Here is a 20,345-nt window from a genome sequence, read left to right as displayed (position 1 = left end):
TTTTTTTTTCATACTATCTGTACTTTCATTTTGATTTCATACTACCTATGTTGATAAACATTAATTAAATAAAATATGGATTTTTAAAAGAACACAAAAGACTTTTTTTTCTAAGAAAATAAATTTTCTAAATAGAAATATGAAATTAAGGGTGATTAAAAATGGGTGAAGCACTATACTCATCTCTCAGCTTTTTCTTAATAGGAGAAAAATGGAAAAAAAAAAGGAATTTAAGCAATTAGATGTCAAACAGGGCATTGAGAATTACTTATTTATGAATATCAATTAATAGAATAGTAAACCTCCAGACTACCTGTTTTCCACATATTGATCTATATAGTCTATATAGTCATGATTTTAGGTAGAGCATTTTGGTCAGTTGTTGAATAATCTTGGCAAGATTTAGATAAAACAAAACAAAATGGGGGAAGAGATATTTATAGTGGACAGGATTTCCCTCATTTTCAAGAAGATGAAAAGTAATTTATTTTAATACCTTTACTAAGTAAAATAAAAATTGAAATTTTATAAATAATTTCTAGAAGGTCTATAGTTGCTAGGTCTTTCATAACTTAGCCTAAAACCATTTTTGAAATCTAGAAGATAAGAAGAAGTTCTTCAGGGGCCTAACAAAATATGCTCCGTTCAAAAGGAAAGGATATGTAGTAGTGAAACTGTACAATGTGACCCTGGAAAGCATGAGCTTGTCTCTACCACTGGGTAGGTGGGTGATTCTGAGTAAATTACTTAAATTCGCTAAGCCTTAGTTTTCACTTCTTGAAAATACAGACAAAATGGTGGCTCTTACCCTAACACACGGGAATTAAGCTCTATTGATTAAAGCCTGTGTCCTAACAGTGAACACCTTGGGCTCTCTTTTTGATCAGATTTTTTTTTTTTTTTCATCAGAAGGAATTTTAAATGTTCCTTTCTTGGGAAACTCTGAAACTAGACATGACACAACATTTTCATATGAGAGACAGAAATCAAGACAGAGCCCCACAGATAATCCATTCTCTCAATCTGAGTCTTTGTATTTTGCAGAGAATACTGAAGGAGACCAAGGGATATAATAAATACTTAGAGGGAAGATAAAATATTGTCTCATGTGTAGAATAAGATCTCTGCAAATGCTAATAAGGACTGATTCAAAGGGCTTGCTTCTGTTGCAGACCAGCTTCAGCTAGGACATTGTTTTATGTTCAAAGGAAGATCAGAGGTATCACAACAATCAGAATACATACCGAGCTTTTAACCAAGTTTAAGGATTTTTATGACTTCTTAGTGAGTAGAAGCTTGATTTACCCATTGCTTACATAAGAATGTACATAATTTGATTCAGTATAATAGGTTCTTCTCAAGGAATTGATGTACTTCTTTAAAAAGTTACAAATAGTAGAAGCCCCATAGGGGCTTCGTATTTATAAATAGAGTCAAGATTATAGTTACTAGATGTAGTGAAAATCTAGTAAAACATTATCTCTCACTAAATGCTAGGACTATTTTTATTGTGTTGTACTACCTAAGCTTTTTGTGAGGATTAACTGAAGTGTAAAAAGGGTTTTGTAAAGATTAAAAGACTATACAAATATGATGTGAATATTAATTCTAACGATATCTTGCACTACCAACTCACCTTCACCATAACGTGATGTAACATCCTTCACTGTAAACCTATATTTATTAAAAAATATCAGTGACGAACTTTACCTTGGCCAGTTTTTCCTAATTGGGCTTGAGAGACCCAAGGGATGTTTTCAATATATTTTTTCAGATCTCTAATTTTTATAAAGTTATTCAATTTTTATGAATTTTTTTTAGTACAAATCCCAAGGAGATTTTCTATGAAGGTATTTCCAGTAAGAATATAACTCCCATATATGAGAATATATTGAAAACTACAAATGTATTATTTATGTTTTTTTTAACTTGTTCTTTTAAAAATTCTAGCTACCTATTGTTTCAAGAAGGTTGGAATACCACAAAAAAAGTAACAAAATGTTACAGGTACTGAAATGCTTATTGATATATAACATGAAGAAATGGTTAGAATTTTAAAATGCCTTGAACCACAGAGGTCACTAAATGATGAATCTAAAGAATATGGTGCCACTAAATTAAAAGATGTAATTAAAATGTTAATGCTGTTATCCACAACATGTAAAATTTGCAGTGGTTAGTGTTTCTAATATAGCTTCAATGGGGTTATCCAGAGGACATTGCCCAAACTATGATTTTAATTCTTTTTTCTTTTATTTTTGCTGTTCAAGGAAAGCTGTAAAATGCAGCTATATAAGATGCTTAATATCTGAGTATAGACTAGTGATTTCTAATGGAAAGAATCCAGGATATCATTCCCCAAGGGATGTATGGTTATACCGGGACTCCTTTGGTTGTCATGTCTAGGCAGTGGTGGTAGTGGTGCTACTGGCATCTAGTGAGTAGAAGGCAAAGATGCTGCTAAGTTCTTTATAAGGCACAGGACAGGTCCTCCAACAGAGATTTGGTCCAAGGTGTCAACGGTGCCATGGTTGTAGGACTCTGGTGTATCCTTTCTTCCCTTGGATTTATAAATTCCAGCTTAGCTATTTAGACTCTATAGTAGATAATAATATCTAGAATTGGTAAAAATGTCAGAAAAGACATTCTTAAATATTGTTTGTATAAGTATCCTTGAAGTAAATGTTTTGGAGGCAGTTTGTAAATTTAAAAATCTGTCTCTACCTGCATTTCTACTTTTAAGAAGCATTTATTAACAATTTTATATAATCATATATGTAACTATATTGGAACAAGAATTCTCTGTGCATGCAGTATTATTTATAATAAGAAAATATTAGAAACCAATTAGATGTTCATCAATAAGGAAGTGGTAAAATAAATTAGAGCATAATATGGATAATATGTAATGATAAAATTGGTAGAATTGTATATTATAAGAAAGAAGGATGAATATGATATATTTCAGGTTATAAATGATTCAGGTTTTTTGAATTTGTAATCAATTTTTTTGCTTAAACTTATATAAGTGTGTGTGTGTGTGCACACACCAAAGGTCTTGAAGGATGCAGAACAAATACTAAGAAAAAGAACTGTAATAAAAAATATAAGTGTGGGATAAAATATCCACTTTTTACTCTATATAGTCTCATAATATTTGCATTTCTTTCAAGTTTGTGCAATTGGTGAAACTAAAAAATGTAACAAGAATAGCTTACGTAATAAAAAACATACATACTGTCCGTTGTGTAAGGGTTATGTGAGGAATAACCCTGAATAACCTTCACTTTTTTTTTTAAATATTTTATTCATTTATTCATGAAAGACACACAGAGAGAGAGAGAAAGAGTGAGAGAGCGAGAGGCAAAGACAGGCAGGGAGAGAAGAAGGCCCCATGCAGGGAGCCCAATGTGGGACTCGATCCTGGGGATCAAGCCCTGGGCTGCAGGCAGGTGCTCAACTGCTGAGCCACCCAGGCTTCCCAGGAATTCACTTTTAAGGAGGCTTTAATAGGCATTTCCTGGCGAAAGGGAATTAAGAGATTGTAGACATAGAACAATTAGAGGAGGACACTATAAAGAACTGAGTGGAATTCTGGGCAAACCTAAAAGGAAAGGGGTAGGAGTAGCAATATAGAAAACACTCAATTATAAGGGTTGTGATTTAAATTCAAATGAAAGCTCACATTTTTAAAAGAAAAATGCCTTATTCGGACATAGTGTAATTAGTATTTGCCTCAATCAAGCAAATTCTATTCTTCAATACTGAACATGTCTATGGGAAACTTCAATTTCTTACTTAAAAGTCAAATTATTTTCACCAACTCTTTTTTATATTTGTGTACTTGAATCTAATCGCTTGTGCAGTTTTAGTTGAAAGGATTCAGCATTAAAGATTAAAAATATTGCAGAAAGAAATGAATTATGGAAATTATCTTCAGTTTGCAGCTTGCTTTACAAAGATTTTAGAAGCCTCTTTCTTGTACAGCTCAATCTTTCAAAAGCATGGCTAGGCCTTTTTATGTATAGTTACAATCTTAACGTTTTAAATTTAGTGATTCCTAGATAGAATCCGCGGGGTCACTGGTTCACACTTCAGAATTCTAAGAGATCCTTAATATTAATGAGTCAACACCTGAGGAAATACTCTCATTTGATCAATGCGGGGAATGTTGCTGCTCAAAGACCTAAATTGTTAACACTTATCGGAGTAGATTAAAAGCGTGAACATTGCTTTGAAACAAAATACCTAGGGGTAGAAAAAGCCACCAGTGCTGATCCCATTCAGTTCTTACTCATTTACATATTGTCTTAAAGGCATTTTACATTATAACCTCAAACCAGATGAGCTCAAGAGTTCCATTCATAAAAACAAGCAAATATCATCTGTAGGGCCTAGTCTCCAGTCTATAGAAGAAATGCAAGAATTCCACGTGTGAATGAAAGGTATTGCCATTGTTCTACAGAGACGTCTACTCTGGCATACTGGTTTTCCCAGATTTGTTTAGAGAAAGTCCCAAAACCAATCTTAATCCTCATTTAAGACTTGGCCTAACAAAATCACCGCTAATCATCTATTTATATTTGAAGGTTCACTTACCTTTATCCTATCTTTTTATTCTATTAAATTTTTATTGCTTTTCTTAAGATATTTTACACTTTAATTTCAGTTAAGCTTTCTCTGGCAGACTGTATTAGAGATTTGTAACAAATTCCAGGAAGTAAGAAGCACGTATATTATAATTGTATCTTGCTATAATTAAACAAATGCTGTCTTATCTTCACCAGTATTTTAAAAATTAGGATCTATGCTTAAATTTATTTTATATATATATATATGTAAATGTATATACATATGTATACACACACACTGTATTGGCCAAAATACATTCCCTTGCATACAATTTTTGCCTGTGCAAACCATGGCTTTACAATTAGTCTTTATTTTTTTAATACAAAAGGTATAAATTAGGGAGCCAAACATTGCCCTCCAAATTATTGTGCATTCTCTTATTTTAATTTTGAAGAGTGGATGTTTTTCCTAAAGCATTTATTTTTGCTTTCACTATAGCATTGTTGTGTAGGGCTGGCCCTGATATCTTCATTTTATCTGTTAGAAATCCAGGGCACAGAGTGGTCGCATAGCTTAAGAAGGATCTCACGGTGTTTCTTCTTGCCTCATTTGTTACTATGGTCTTTATTAACAGATTAATTAAAATACAGAGATAATTATTAAGGACTTGCTAAATATTTCTATATTCCGGGATGACCAAAAGGAGTCAGTTTTATAGTCCAGGGTTCATAGAGAATGCAATGTGAATGTTGCTCTGTAGAGAATAACTGCAGTTTACTGAATGGAGGCCCTTAAGGTTGTGTACCAGAAATGACACTAATAATTGAGCAAGATATAGCCAGTAAATGAAGAAACTCATACCTCTCTTTGGGTGTTTGGATATAGGGGATGGGTAGCATGACACGCAAGGAAAATTACCATGTGCAACAAAAACAGAGCATTAACAGCACTGTAGAAGGTTTGAATAAAAAGTCTATGGGAGTACAATAGAGGAAGAGAGTGGTTAAAAATCTGGAAAAGTTTTCATCAAGTCCTGTATTAGTTAATGATAAGATTGTAGTCAGAACTGTGCACAAGGGGGTAGGATTATTGAGTGCAAAGGACCAAGAAAATATTCAAGAAGAGCAAGTATTCTAACAAGGATGAAGTTTTGGGAGAGGCTGTTTTGTGAGGTTAGGCAGTGTGGGGGGGTGGGGAAAGCTGAAAAAAAAAAAAGCGGGGTTCAGCTAAGTGACTGAGAACTTGACATTCCAGCGCATAGAATTTGGCCTGTAGGTGAAGTGGAGTATCGGCCTTGGAATTAAGAAAGCAGGTGTGGACTCAACTTGACAAATTCAACTTCACGAATATGGGTTTCAGCTCAGGTCACTTACAAGCTGTTAATCAAGCTGTGTAATCAACCTTATGCCTCAAGTTTTCCAGCTTCAAAATAAAATAATCACACACACGCGCACACACATATACATAGCCATTTTTGGATTGTTTGAAGGATTAGATTAAATGTGCCAACACACAGAGAATGTTTAGATTATTGTCAGGAATACAATAGGGTTAAACATTAATGTTATTTTTTTATTAATAGTTGCCATTGCCAAGTCCCACAACAGGCTCCTGCTCCATGGGGAGTCTGCTTCTCTCTCTCTCTCTCTCTCCACTTATTATGGATGGATTAAAACAAAATTGGAAAGAAGGGCAGCAGAAACATAAGTCCTAAGGCAACTGCAAAGTAAAATGAAAATGTGCTCCTAGTCTCAAGTTCTAGAATCAGTATTTATTTGTAGACCTAGAGCCTTGAGCCAATCACTTAACATTTTGAATAGCATCCTATTTTTTGTTAACTATAAAATGAATAGATAATAGCAATGTGGGTGATTAAAGGAGACTGAGTATTAGCTGTGAGCAGTAGCTGATTAACAACTTATGCATTTAAGAACTCCTATTATTAATACTGGAATATGAGGAAGATATAGCAATAGTTTGATCTTGAAAGTAGAAAAGAAATGGGTAAGTTTATGGAGGACTTAATTAATAGCATCCAAACTAGGATGTAATGAATCCATGAAATGATGATTCTTGACTATTCTTTTTTTAAATATTATTTTTTATTTACTTACTCATTTATTTGAGAGAGAGAGCACACACACAAGGGGAGAGGGGGCAGAGGGAGACAGAGAAGGAGAGAAGCAGACTCCCCACTGAACCTGTACCCAATCTGTGGGGCTGGATCCCAGGACCTGAAATCATGACCTGAGCCAAAATCAGGCATCAGATGTTCAACTGACTGAGCCACCTTGGTGCCCCAGATGCTTTACTATTCTTAATAACAGATACATGATGATAATTTTGTTATTTCTGGCATTGTCACCATTGACAATGGTGACCATTATGTCTGTGCCCTTTGTTTACCTTCAAAAGAAATCTGTCACGTTTATGGGGCTCCTTGGCAGACACTTCAGTTCACATCAAGAATCTGCTGTCAAACCAAATTTACCTCCTGCCCTATCTATAAACAAGTTCATCTTTCAATGAAGACTTGTGGAATGATTATCAAGCTCATATTGATATCTCCCACATCTTATCAACATCACTTATATTTTATTATATATCACTCTTTTGACTTGTTTTGTCTTGCTTTATTCTCATTGATACTATAATGGGCAGGGGATAATTCTTATATTTCTTTTGTTCTCTCATCATGCTCATACCACCCAATTAACACAGTAAACTTAATTATATGGCTTGGCATCTTTACCTATCAGAATATACCCAAACATAGAATAATGATTTTTTTAAGGGGGGTGGGGCAGAGGGAAAGATAATCTCATGCAGGCTCCATGTTCAGTGTGGAGCCCGACATAGTGCTCGATCTCACGACCCTGAGATCCTGACTGGTGCTGAAATTGAGAGTTGGACACTTAACTGACTAAGCCCCTCAGGTGCCCTGGGATAATCATTTTCAATTCAGTAGATCGATGGAGATGAGTGTGGGCAGCATAGTTGGTTCTCAGGTACTGTCCCTTCATTGATAAAGCTCAACTCCTCTGCTGTTGGTGGCTGGAAGGACCCGATTACCTCTTGCTGATGGAGCTTCCTGATATCACTTTGGTTTGGTTTGGTTCTTACTATTGGTAGCAATCTTGGCTTATGTGGTGGCCTCCACTTAGATGGTATGTATGATTTTCTTAGTGTTTATAGAATTTCCTTTCCATCTTGGCTCCTTTTATTCTTCAGAGAATGACCGTCAAGTCACCATTTAACCTCTCCTTTATTCAACCCATTCTTTCGGTTGTGTATAATTTCCCTTTGACCTGGCCACCTTCTGGGCAACCCTACAACTTATGTCCACTTCCCTAACTTTCCTGTGTTTATAGAATAGCTGGAGTCTTGTATGTTCCTTCATTATTTTATTCCTAGGCATGCTATACAATAATCCTTTCCTTCCCTGTTGTCAAAAAATACTCCAGTAAGCATGCAGCTTGCGGGAAACTCCAAACAAAAACAAGTCTAGTTTCTATATTCAGATTTGGCCAAAAGTCAGGGGACGTATGTCAAGCTCTCATAAAAATTGGCTCATTATACTCAGCTCTTATATATTGAGGAGGCAAGAAAATCAAATCAGACTGGCATTTGATCTGCAATCAGAATGAGATTTTACTCTTTCTATATATTTCTGATCCCATTGTCTACAAACCTTCAGAGTACTTGTCCACATCTTGTCTTCAAAAAGATAGAGGAGTATCTGCCTTTTTTTTTCCCCCCACTGGCAGCAAAAAGAAAAGCTTTTGCACTCCTCCAAAGGTCAAGGACTCCTAATTCTATACCACAATCCCTGGAGCACCCATCTCCAGTCCTCTTATTGGGCTACAGCTGGTCCTACTGTCTCTTTATCACACTGTGGGAAGTGTCAGACCCAAACTGTTAGTAGATCTTTTTCAAATGTTTGGTACCCACTATTTCTGAACTAAAGATGCATACTATTCTGGGACAACAGGATGGGTCTCAACACTGTGTCATACAGCTAAATAGTAACATTAGAACAATGGAACAACAACATAGAGCTGAATAATAACAACAACAAATAATCACAATGGCAACAATAATAGTGATTAGCCACTATTAGCCCAGAAAACCAAGAATAACTAGAATAAATGAATTCACTTCAATTCAGTAATTAAGGAATTTCTGCTGCCTTTAAAGATACTAAAAAAGATAAACATTATTCAGTTTTAGAGTAAAACTGAGGTGCCTCATCCATTTCTTAAGTAGACTGACCCTCGGGTTAAATGGAATGATTATCATACTGAAACTATGGAAGATAAATTGGTTCATTAATTCCAGACTAGGACAGTGTGACGTTATTCATTTAGGCTTCTAAGAAAGTTTGCAGGACTCATTTTTAGATAAGCCCATCTAAAGTCTGTGGACTTTACTGTAAGATAATCCAAAGTTATATTTTTCCCTTACATAAGCAAAAATAAAAAAAACCATTTCAGGGAACACTTTCCATTTCTTACTTAAGAGAAAAATACTCCTATTTTTCTTGTTTTCACTATAATATCTAGCCTACTACTTTTCATCTTAATTATAAGAAATTACTGATCCAAAGAATGTTTGGCTTGTACAAAATAATAAGAGATGGTCCATTCTGTAGAGATGGAATCAGTAAAATCAGAATATATAGAAAGTGTGTTTACACAAAATACTCCTGTCAGGGCAATACATGAAAGTATGTGAAAGGGACAACATTCAGTCTGTATTCTCATGGGGGTTGAAGATTTTGGCATTGGAATGAACTAACTCTGAAATTGCTGTAGCTGAAATCTAGCCAATGATTTCTTTTTATATTACTAGATTCATTGGGAGAATTATAAGCATTTTTCTGTGATGATTAGGAAATATAGCCTCTGAATGCAATTTATTTCACCCATAGCATTAAAAAATAACCATTGGTGAAAATGCTCTGCTTGACATTTCAAGTCTTTCTCCATTTAGCAGCTTCCTTACAAATATAAAAACACAAGGGGAAAGAGTGAGAGAAGAAACAATTCAAAAAAGATAGCTAGCTTATGGTCAAAACATATGGGACAAAGTTGTCCAAAATATCGTCACAGCTCCTCCATTGACAATTCATTCCATTCTAGAGCCTTGTCAGACCTCCCAGATTCACTGACAGACTATTATATTCAGAATGGCTTTGAAAAGTTACAGCACTTAGAAATGCTCTTGAGACATCTAAAAATGTCTTTATTTAGAAAGGAACATATAACACCTGCCAAATTTGTAGGTTTGAAACCACTTCCAATAAGAATTAAAAGGCCCTCTTCCTCACTGAAATGGGACTATCAATATATGACTTGTCGGCTCATGAGAAATAGTGGGTTCTTGTCTCTGACGTTGCAATTTAGTTTAAAATCACTTTCATGATGACAGGGTACATAGGATGATAAAACTATAAAGATGACAGTCTAATCTTCAAAGATCACTGCTCATTGATAAAAGATTAAATAACACAAACATCTGAAATGCCAGATTATCAGCTGTTTGGCAAACTCTCACTATTGAAGTACGCTGAGACACTACTGATAAGTGAAAAATGCTTTTCCTATATGAGGTGCAGAAATATATCCTCCTCCTCTGGGAGGGGCGGATGAATTATAATACCTCTAAATTTAAGATGTATATATATATATTTTTCTCAATCATGATGAATACATGTAAAATATTAATAAATAACATACTGTAAAGTTCTCAAAATTATTGTTTTCCCTGAGTAATGCCCTATTGCAGAGAATTTTAATCATCACATTTTGGATTTTCAACCAATGTTAAATATACGTACAAGAATGATTAGACATGCTGGTCCTATAAAACTCCAAATAAAGTTGTTTTCTGTGCTAAGCCAACATCTGAAAAGTAAATAATAAGTCTATAAATATGTTTGTATGTACTTCACAAAGCAACATTTTCAATGTATATGAAGCATATTCAGAATCGCATTTCAAATACTTATGAGATCATCTTAACTTACACTTTGGTGGTGCCATAATATCTATATCCTAGTGATGCTGAAAATCCAACTACCACAGCTGGGCTGAGATAGCCAAAGATATAAAAATTCTTGTGCAGAAATCCTTTGTTGTAGATGACGCCCACAACAATGAGATAGAGGTGTATGCCTTCAATGCACATCCATGCGAAGGCAGCTAAAAAGAAATAATGCAGCAGCCCAGCAATGATTGAACAGAAGAGCTAGAAGTCAAAGAAAGAAAGAAACTGTAAGCAATGTTTGCTTTAACATTAGCATAACATAAAATCCTGACTTTCTCCTTAAATCATGCCACTCCATGTAATGCTTGATCACATTAAAATATCCTCGTCAAGTGCCAGTTTTTCAAGACGTACTGCTTCCAGCTGAGCTTCACCAGTGTGAAGCATCAGTTGTGAAGCAATCTTGTCATAGAACTAATTTACTGTTCTTGTCCAGAGACTTACATTTTTATATATTTATATCATGTGATAAGTTGTGGATTCCTCACATGCAAACCATGATACCTTAGTGACTGTGTTATGACTTAAGTTGATTTGTTTGGGAAATGCCTTTCCTTTCCTTAATTTTATTCATGCTCAGAGAGTGAAAATAACTGATTTCCTTGATTAACAATAGTATCTTGATTATTGTGGCAAACATTGAAATTATAAAACAAACAAATGATAATATATTTTACAAAAATATCCATTATGGAATCACTTTAAGTTGTAGGACTATCAGGTAAATTTGAGATGGATTTTGGTTAAATATAACTTATTAGTATTTACTTGCATAGAATTGGAGTTAGGCTTATAAGAACAGTAAAAGAAGTATAGTTACACACTCCCGTAATAATAGAACTATCTATTGCTGGAAAGAGAACACAATACACACTTACATACCTATTATAGTACTTAATAAAAGAGTATAATCCAAGCATGATGAGATTATATATTAAACATCCAATTGGGGAGTACTATGTAAGGTTGGGAACAGAGAGATTACTGGTGATCAAAATTTGAGAACTACTTTAGTAAGGAAGTGAGATTGAAATATGGCTTGCAGATGGGAAGAACTTGATGGGTGAAATAGAATTGAAAATAAACACTCTAAGGAATGGTTTTGGGGTAAGGATAATGAGGAGATGAAACTGAAGGAGGAACTGGGCATTGGAAGATGGTGGGTGGTATGTAAAATTGGCACATGTCAGGAGTACCACTGCAAAACAAACAAACAAACAAACAAACAAACAAACCCAGATATGAAGTCCATAGTCTAGGGATACTATTTAAAATAGACCTACTTCAGAGGAAAACACTGATAACTGGGGATTAATGTCAGTACTTGAAAGATTTCTAACAGGGATGGAAATATGGAGGCAATTTAATGTCTTGCGACCTTCGCATACGCTTCTCCAATCTCTACCTGCAGGGAGGGCAACTGACCTAGAGCTCTAGCTGTTACACCAGGAAAACCATTGCTGCGTTCATCTTCCCCACAGGCTGCCGCTACACAGAATTCCTCTATCACATGACTCTGGCTCGGGGTCTCCTCAAAGGACTCCTTGACAACCACATTGAACTTCCCTGAGAATGACACTGCTGTGTAAAATGCTTCCACCTACTACCTGTCCTTTCTTCCTTCTCTCCTTTACTTGGGGTCAGCCCCACATCTTGGTCTGATAGCTCTCTAGGTCTCTCTTCCCATTATCTCTCAGCCATTTTGGCTAATAAATTTACTGCAAGTGTAATCCCATTTTAATGTCTGCTTCTAGAAGGACCCAGACTCACACAGTATAGAAATTCTTTTGTAAGACTCTCGATCAGTAATGGTGGGAAATAGGTAGGAAAGTGCAGTGAGTAGGTGGAGCCAATTTGTCATATTTCAACCGATGAACCCACTGCTTTTATAGTCAGTCCCTGTGTTAAGATAAACTTTTTATTTTCAATTCTCTCTTTATCCCTTCTGCTTCTGTTTAATGTCCATGTAAAAACAAAGCAAAAAAAAAAAAAAAAGGTTATTTCTTCAGTTTGTTGCTAAGTTTTCATTTGTCCCAATGATTCATTCATTATAACAAGGGACATTATGCTTAATGGAATTGATAGGCAGGTTTTAGATATATTAGCATTAGAAAACTTAGAAAAGACCTGGGAACAAAGTATACCATACATTTGCCCATTAAGCTCTTAATTATAATTCATGATTCTATCACATATATATTTAGGAAAGTACAAATTTAGAAAACAAAAATAGACAGTAAGGGGAGATCTACATACCTTATTAGTATTTGTATTGATCCCAACAAGAAAAACTAGTTCAGCAAGGAATAGGTTACAGCAGAGATTTTTGTGAATTGTTGTTCTGGTGCTTTGAATTTCACTGAAGAACCAGAAGGTAAAAATGCATATGGCAAGGCAAATCAGTGAAATAATTATTCCTAGTTGAGTGATCCTTGTAAGAATATTATAATCTTTAATACCCTAAGGGAAAATAATAATAAAGCTGTTAAGAGAATAACTCAGTAACTTGTCAAAGGAACTACAACATATAATGAACTTCCTTTTTTGGTGAAACATTAATCAAAATGTTCATAAAATGTAAAAATACAAATGTGCATTTAGATGAGAAAAATTTTGTACCTTTGCAAATGCTCAATATTCAGAGAAATCTGATATAAATCATGGAGCACTTTAAAAGTTCTATAATTAGTGATTTTTTTTCTGGACATAGTATATATTAGTATATGGTTTAGCAATGTTATCGTCATCAGTTTCATGATATTAAAAAGGCAATTCATTATTGTAATGTGAAAATGGTTAATTAAAACAGATTTATCAGTGGCAATAACAAGTCCTATTTCTATGCAGCAATTCATCTAAAACACATTAAAGAAAGGTATCAGAAATGCTGAATATATATAATATCAAAATAGTAAAATTAAGAGACTTTGAAATGGGAAAAGTTGGTTTTATTCTAACCGGATGAATATTTATATCTTATATAGAGAGTGGAGGCTTCTTTGCTTACTTAACATTCAGGAAAAAAATCTTTATGACTGACATTATGGTTAGGTAGATTTATTTGGCCACTTTATATATTTGATGGATTCTCAGTAGACATGGAAATGAACCTGTAATTTAATGAATATTATGATACAGAGATATAAAATAAGAAACTGTAGAGTGTAAAAGAAAGATATTACTGATGGGAAATACATAGCCTAGACCTATCCGCTGTAGAGAGATGGTTCATGTTTAAAAATCTTGTACGGTTCTACATTACTAAAGCATAGTAATAGTTATAAATATGCTAATACTTATAGACAAGGTTTCAAATATTTTTAACTACTTTATAATTGCTGAAAATAAGCTTTCAATACAAAGGCAAAGGCCCTTAAAGACCATGATACATTAAAAAATATAAGTGGTTTTTTAAAAGCAACATTAAAAATTAAGAGTCAATGGGTAATATTTAATGCACAACCTGCTAGCTATTATAGATTAGGTAAGTCCTAGACAATCAATAACCTAAAATCTAGTCAAAATATTTCATACAAGACAAGTAAGAAATGAAACACCAAAAAGATAATGTTGGGGTTTTATTAGTTAACTAAATATATTGGCACCCAAAGAAACATAAAAAATTAATTCTCTTGACTGATGTAAACAAGAGAAAAAAGAAAATAAGCAGGTTTATAAATATGAAATGATGGAAAACTGGCTTACAATGGAAGAACCAGAAGACATCAAAATTGCAAAATGTGTCAGGTGGTTACAGCGGCATGAGGTATGGGTCTCATTTGAGTATATCAGCTCACAGCCTTCCAAAGACCAGCTGCCATTCATGGTGTCAGGCGAATAGTTCCAAAATGCACATTGACTCCTATACTTATCTGTGGCCTGAAAAAGAGACATTTTACTGATGGAAGAAAAAGAAAAAAAATATACATATAGTGTCACATCTCTCATATTTAAAACATGATTTTGCATAGCAATATAATTAAAACCATGCCTAGAAAGTAAAGCATAAAATCAGTGCTAATAAATGAATCCTGACATTATGTGGAAGAATTGGTTATTGCAACAATGCTATATTTTATCAAGTCCTGTGCCACGAAAGTTGTGAGAATGATTTCTTATCAAATGAGATCATTTAAAATAGTACATGACACATAATTATCACACATTCTTTAATAAACATTTATTATTAGTCATTGACCCAAGTACTAAAAATACGATACTAAACAGAAAAAGAATAAATATTTGTACTGTTGATTTTAGATTCCCATGAGATGAGAAATGATTAAACAAGAAATATAAACCAGGGAAAGAAGAAAGAAAGTAGTTGTGGTTGGTCTGAGGAAGCCTTTCTTAGGAGATGATATTAAAGCAAATACCCCAGGGAAGTTAGAGAAAGAGAGTAAACCCTAAGACTTGGGATGGAATGAAAAAGTTGAGTTAGGACTAGATAAGAATCTTTCAGAAACGCTGGAAACCAGTGTATTTTGGGTACAGTGAATGAGATAAATAGCAAATTGTAGGCAAGATCAGACATAGAGTCTGATCACGTAGACGACAGGTTGATTATTTAATAAGTAGAGTTCTCTTTATCACATATTTATATTAAGTAATCATAACATAATATTCTGACAACTGTTTTTAATATTACTTTGAAGTAATGGAGAAGTATATACTAATTGGTGAAACTGCAAATAAATTATCAGGGAATCAGGAAACTGAAGGTGGTATATATGAGATAACTTTTTTTTTTTTTTTTTTTTTTTAGGAAAACAATGGGATCCAAATTTTGTTCTCAGAGAGAGGGAAACCATGAATTAGGTAGGTGTGTCATCAAATAAAGTGATAAAATTTCATGGTGGTCATTAATTCGAATGGGAAAAAGATTGGAACAGAAAGGAAGATTAAGGATAATCAAGTTTTCCCATGAGTTTTGGTGAAGAATTTTTACTTAAACGTGTGTTGTGTTTTGTTTTGTGATTGGGTCAGAGATTGGTGAAGTGGGTTGTCCATGGCATCTCTTCAGCTGCCAAAACAGTAGTAAAAACTGAAGAAAACTAGTAAAAACTGAAGAAAAACCATCAGAGCATGTGAAAGAACAATGTTTTGATTCTAGCATCAAAAGGGCAGTTAGCATCTGAAAGTATCTAGGTTTCGTTTGTTTCCATTCTTAAAACATTTCACACCCTCTCCTACACTGAACATAATGCCTACCGATGTTTAGGTTTGGGCTACTATTTTCTTGTATCTTCTCTACATTTAGTTTCTCTGTACATTAGATGTCTTTATTTGTAGTGACACATTTGTGTTGTGTGTAGGCATATTAGTCCCCTCTTTCTCCCATAAACATGCAAATCCAATTGTCCAGCTTCAAGGCTCTCCAAATAGAGCATCAGAGGTACTTTTAATCATGTACCAGGACTCAAATTCTATTGAAAATCCAAGAAACCATCAACTGTAAAAAAAAAACAAACCAGCAAATAATTTATGATCTTTAGTTTCTTCACTCATAACTGAATGAACTGAATACTTAGTTCTTTCTAATGTTGATTATGATAAGTTTTAATTACATATGAGCTTGAAAAAGGTTTGGAATGATAATAAAGGAATAAAATGGTCTCAGCTAATTTCTTTATGAAATATTGTAAACTTCTCTGTAATTTTATTTTAATCAACATTTAAATCCCTGCAAATATTATTTTAAATGGCAATTATTAATCAAACAACTCTGCCATTGCACAAATGACATCTATCTCTTTGGCTCTGATACATTTTTATAACTCATTCCTAAAAGGTATGGAGACTTCCAAAATGAACAATGTAATTAAAAGTAAAATTAAAATATAGCTTAATTTCAGAAAATCAAACGTGTAAAATTCCTTGATATTTATTAGAAAGATTACAGAGCATTGAAAGTACAAAAATCCTTATAGAAAAATTAGTTGAAATTACTTTACTCTTTTAATTTTTAAACTCAACGGGATCCCTGGGTGGCGCAGCGGTTTGGCGCCTGCCTTTGGCCCAGGGCGCAATCCTGGAGACCCGGGATCGAATCCCGCGTCAGGCTCCCGGTGCATGGAGCCTGCTTCTCCCTCTGCCTATGTCTCTGCCTCTCTCTCTCTCTCTCTCTCTGTATGACTATCATAAATAAAATAAAATAAAAAAAAATTTTAAACTCAAGAATTCACACATATTAAAGTGACACAATAAAAAAAACGTTCACTTCACCAAATGTTTCACACTCATAACATAGAGTCACCAGAAAAACAGCTTACCTTTATGTGACTTAATGTAAATGTTATTTTTTCAAGTTCATACAATGTGGGTGGGTTCGAGCTAATTGAGACTGAAATCACTGAAGAAATGACTCTTTCTTCTTCTTCAGAATGATCATCACTTTGAGGTTCCAATACGGATTTGTCAGACGATGAAAATAAGGGACCGATACTTTTATAATATAAAAACGCAACTGCAACATTGCCTATCAATCAAATAAGTATATTTAGTGAAATTCTTTTTTAAAAAATGTTATTTATTCATGAGAGACACAGAGAGAGAGAGAGAGAGAGAGAGAGGCAGAGACATATAGGCAGAGGGAGAAGCAGGTTCCCTGCAGGGAGTCCGATGTGAGACTTGATCCCAGGATCCCAGGGATCTCATCCTGAGCCAAAAGCAGATGCTTAACCACTGAGCCACCCAGGTGCCCCTATTTAATGAAATCCTTATAAAACAAAAATATATTTAAACTCTCAAAAGAAATGTAAACATTTAGCAGACAAAATTTTTTTCTCTAAGGTAATCATACGAATACCTAGACACTAAAATGTGGATCATAAAAAGTCCATGTCTGTATAATCAAATCCTATTAAGACATATGCCCTGACCCCCATGACTCTGACAATGATCAAGGACGATAGCATCCCCTTCGCACAAGCTATACTTAGGAGAAAAACAGTCCTAGATAAGTGTATATCCAACTCCTAAGAACCAAGCTGTGAAATATATTCACTTAAAGGAAAAAAAATTTGGAGTTACTACTTTGCTATGCAAATATAGGGATTAGAAAGATATTGGAAGAAAATTATCATGGCCTTGGAGTTATTAAGGAAGTTGAGAATTAAACAAGTTGTCAGATGCCACCGAGTTCCACCTCATGCGCAGTGAAATGTTTCCTAGTTAATATTGATGACATATATAGTTATGCAGTTTCCAGGTAGGAAATTTATTGCCTTGCCAAGACAGCTATTTATCTGTGCCCCTGACATTCCAAATGCAGTAAATCAGCAAATAACCCAATACTAGAAATGCAACCTGTTCAATACAGATTATCGTGTGACTATTTTTCCCTTAGCCTAGACATTACACCTGTATTAATGGATCTCAAATCATCTTGGTTTTGGAAGCAGCTTATTATTACTGATGTTAAGTATGTGAACAACTCAAAATCTAGATCTATTGTCTTTTTGAAATTCTTCTCACCACTTAGATCATACATCTTCTCTGTTATACAGAATTATGGACACAAAATTTACAACTTTGCATACAGAATTTACTCTTGGGATCGAAAGTTGCAGCTTCAGTCATTGCTCCTCCATGTGTGGCTATGGACAAAGTGCTTTGAACTTCAGCTTCTTCACTTATAAAATGATAATAGTGATACTCACTCTAGCTACTCACTTGGCTGAGGTGGAGACCAAATCAAATAATACATGAGTCTTCTGTAAAATTTAAGGTGCTATATTAATATGATTCTTGTCATATTTTTAAAGTAGACACATTATTATTAGTAGTAGACACTTGCTTTAGGTTATTGGGACAACTTACAAAGAACTCTTTTATATTTGTTCCCTCAAATTTGTGGCACACACCAGAAAAATGTGATGGGCATAAATTAATCAAAATGGTAAATATAAATGTTGAGTGTATCATAAAAAACACAAATCTGTGCCCCCTAATGGCCATCTTGTGTTACTGCGTGTGTGCTCCTAATAGCTGGTCTGCTCAGACCCCGTGAGCACCAACCCTAGTCTCACTTGGGCTCCAGCAAGGTGAAGGAAACTACCATGAACCAGGAGAAACCCAGCAAACTGCACAAGTCTGCACTGGTGGGAGATAAACTGCTGGTCAAGAGAAGAGAGTGGTCCCCAGAACGGCAACAGACCACACAAAAACTCCAGTTCTCCTTAAAGAAGTTGGGAGTAAGCCGTATCTCTAGTATTGAAGAAGTACGTTCACACACTAAGGAACAGTGATGCCCCCTTGAAGGGCAGGCATCCCTGGAAACAAACACTTTGGCCATCACAGGCCAGGCTGAGACAAAGCAGCTGACAGAAATGCTACCCAGTATGTTCAAGCAACTTGGTGCAGACAGTCTGACTAGTTTTAGGAAGACCGGTTGAAGCTCTGGCCACACAATCTGTGGATGGAGAAGCACCACTTGCTACTGGAGAAGAGGATGATGATGAAGTTCCAGAACGTGGGGAGAATTTTGATGAAACTTCCAAGGATGAAGCAAACAGAATCAAGTCAACTTCGGAGGAAGATAAAACTTGGAAGAAGTTACTGGGAGCTGCTACTGTGTATTATGATGACTTTTTAAAATTCTGTTCACGGATCAGATAAAATCTAGATCTGTAATATTTTTAAGCTCAAGCCCCTTTGGACACTGCAACTCTTTGCAGTGTTTGCTTTGACACAATTTGTTCTTTGCAGCTAATTAAGCTGAAGAAGTCTGGGAATAAAGTTTGAAACAAAGTTAATAAAAGAAAAAAAATCCAAAACAAAGAAGTGTGAGACAAATCTGAGTCCTTCTACATCACCACGTCACACTAATAAGTAATAGTTTTGGATACTGCCATGGTTATGTGAACTAGAAATTGCCACATGATTCATATTTTCTATCTTATCTAAAAAGGTATCACAAGAAACATCCAAAGAGGTTCCTGAAATCTACATATATAAGAGAGTTTTTCTCAACTGCCAGCTTAAGAAAACTTACACCAGAAAAAGAAAGGAAGTTGAGAAGTTAGTCTATACAGACTTTATGAGGACTCCCCATAATGACAACTAGCCCGGCCTTTGCAGTGGACAGACCAGGGCCTGCAGCAGGATCTGAAAGGACAGATCTTTGACTCAGTCCAGTGGATGAACCAGTTCATGTCATAGTGACTTCTCAGAAGTTGCTGTAGGAGATGGTCCAAAATCAAATGAAGCCCCCAAAAGATAAGATGAACCTTTAAAATCTATTAATCATTCCTATCTTTTCTCAAAATATTTAACATCACATTTTTGACTTTGGGTAAAATGGGATTCGTACTTCACAGAATGCTCCAAAATCCCTTCATACCTTCATTTGGAGTATTGTTTCGGTATTTGTCTATTCTCATCATTTGAACTTCTAATTCCCATGATTTCTCTGCCTGATCTAGCTTTTAACTCTCTTTCTGGTAGTACCTTCATTCAGTAAATTAGGGGTTTATTCATTAATGACAGAGACTAAAATTCAGCCTATTAAAAAAAAAAAAGATTTAAAATCCACCTGTTGCTCCATGGACTTCCTTTATTTTCCTACTAATGACACTATACAGATTTTAACTTGAAGCCTGTGTTTTATTAATGGATTTTTATCACTAAATGAATAATCACATGTCGACATTATAAAGCAGGTTTTATCAGTTTGTTAGAATTGCCCTTATTTTTAAGATACAAACTTAAGGAAATAAAATTTT

General features: G+C 34.6%; 1 protein-coding gene across 1 annotated transcript in view; it reads right to left on the bottom strand.

The window, feature by feature from the left end:
- ADGRL4 (adhesion G protein-coupled receptor L4) overlaps positions 1-20,345 on the bottom strand; it is a 112,909-nt gene that overhangs the window by 16,852 nt on the left and 75,712 nt on the right. Inside the window, exons 9-13 of the mRNA XM_025417884.3 lie at positions 16,893-17,098; positions 14,326-14,499; positions 12,877-13,080; positions 10,601-10,821; positions 10,412-10,478 (exon numbers count right to left, since the gene is read on the bottom strand). Coding sequence (XP_025273669.1) covers positions 10,412-10,478; positions 10,601-10,821; positions 12,877-13,080; positions 14,326-14,499; positions 16,893-17,098 — 872 coding nt within the window. The remainder of the gene's footprint in view (positions 1-10,411; positions 10,479-10,600; positions 10,822-12,876; positions 13,081-14,325; positions 14,500-16,892; positions 17,099-20,345) is intronic.

This window comes from Canis lupus, chromosome 6 (genome assembly GCF_003254725.2).
Source record: "Canis lupus dingo isolate Sandy chromosome 6, ASM325472v2, whole genome shotgun sequence".
Lineage (NCBI taxonomy): Eukaryota > Metazoa > Chordata > Mammalia > Carnivora > Canidae > Canis > Canis lupus.
This window is presented reverse-complemented; position numbering and strand designations above follow the sequence as displayed.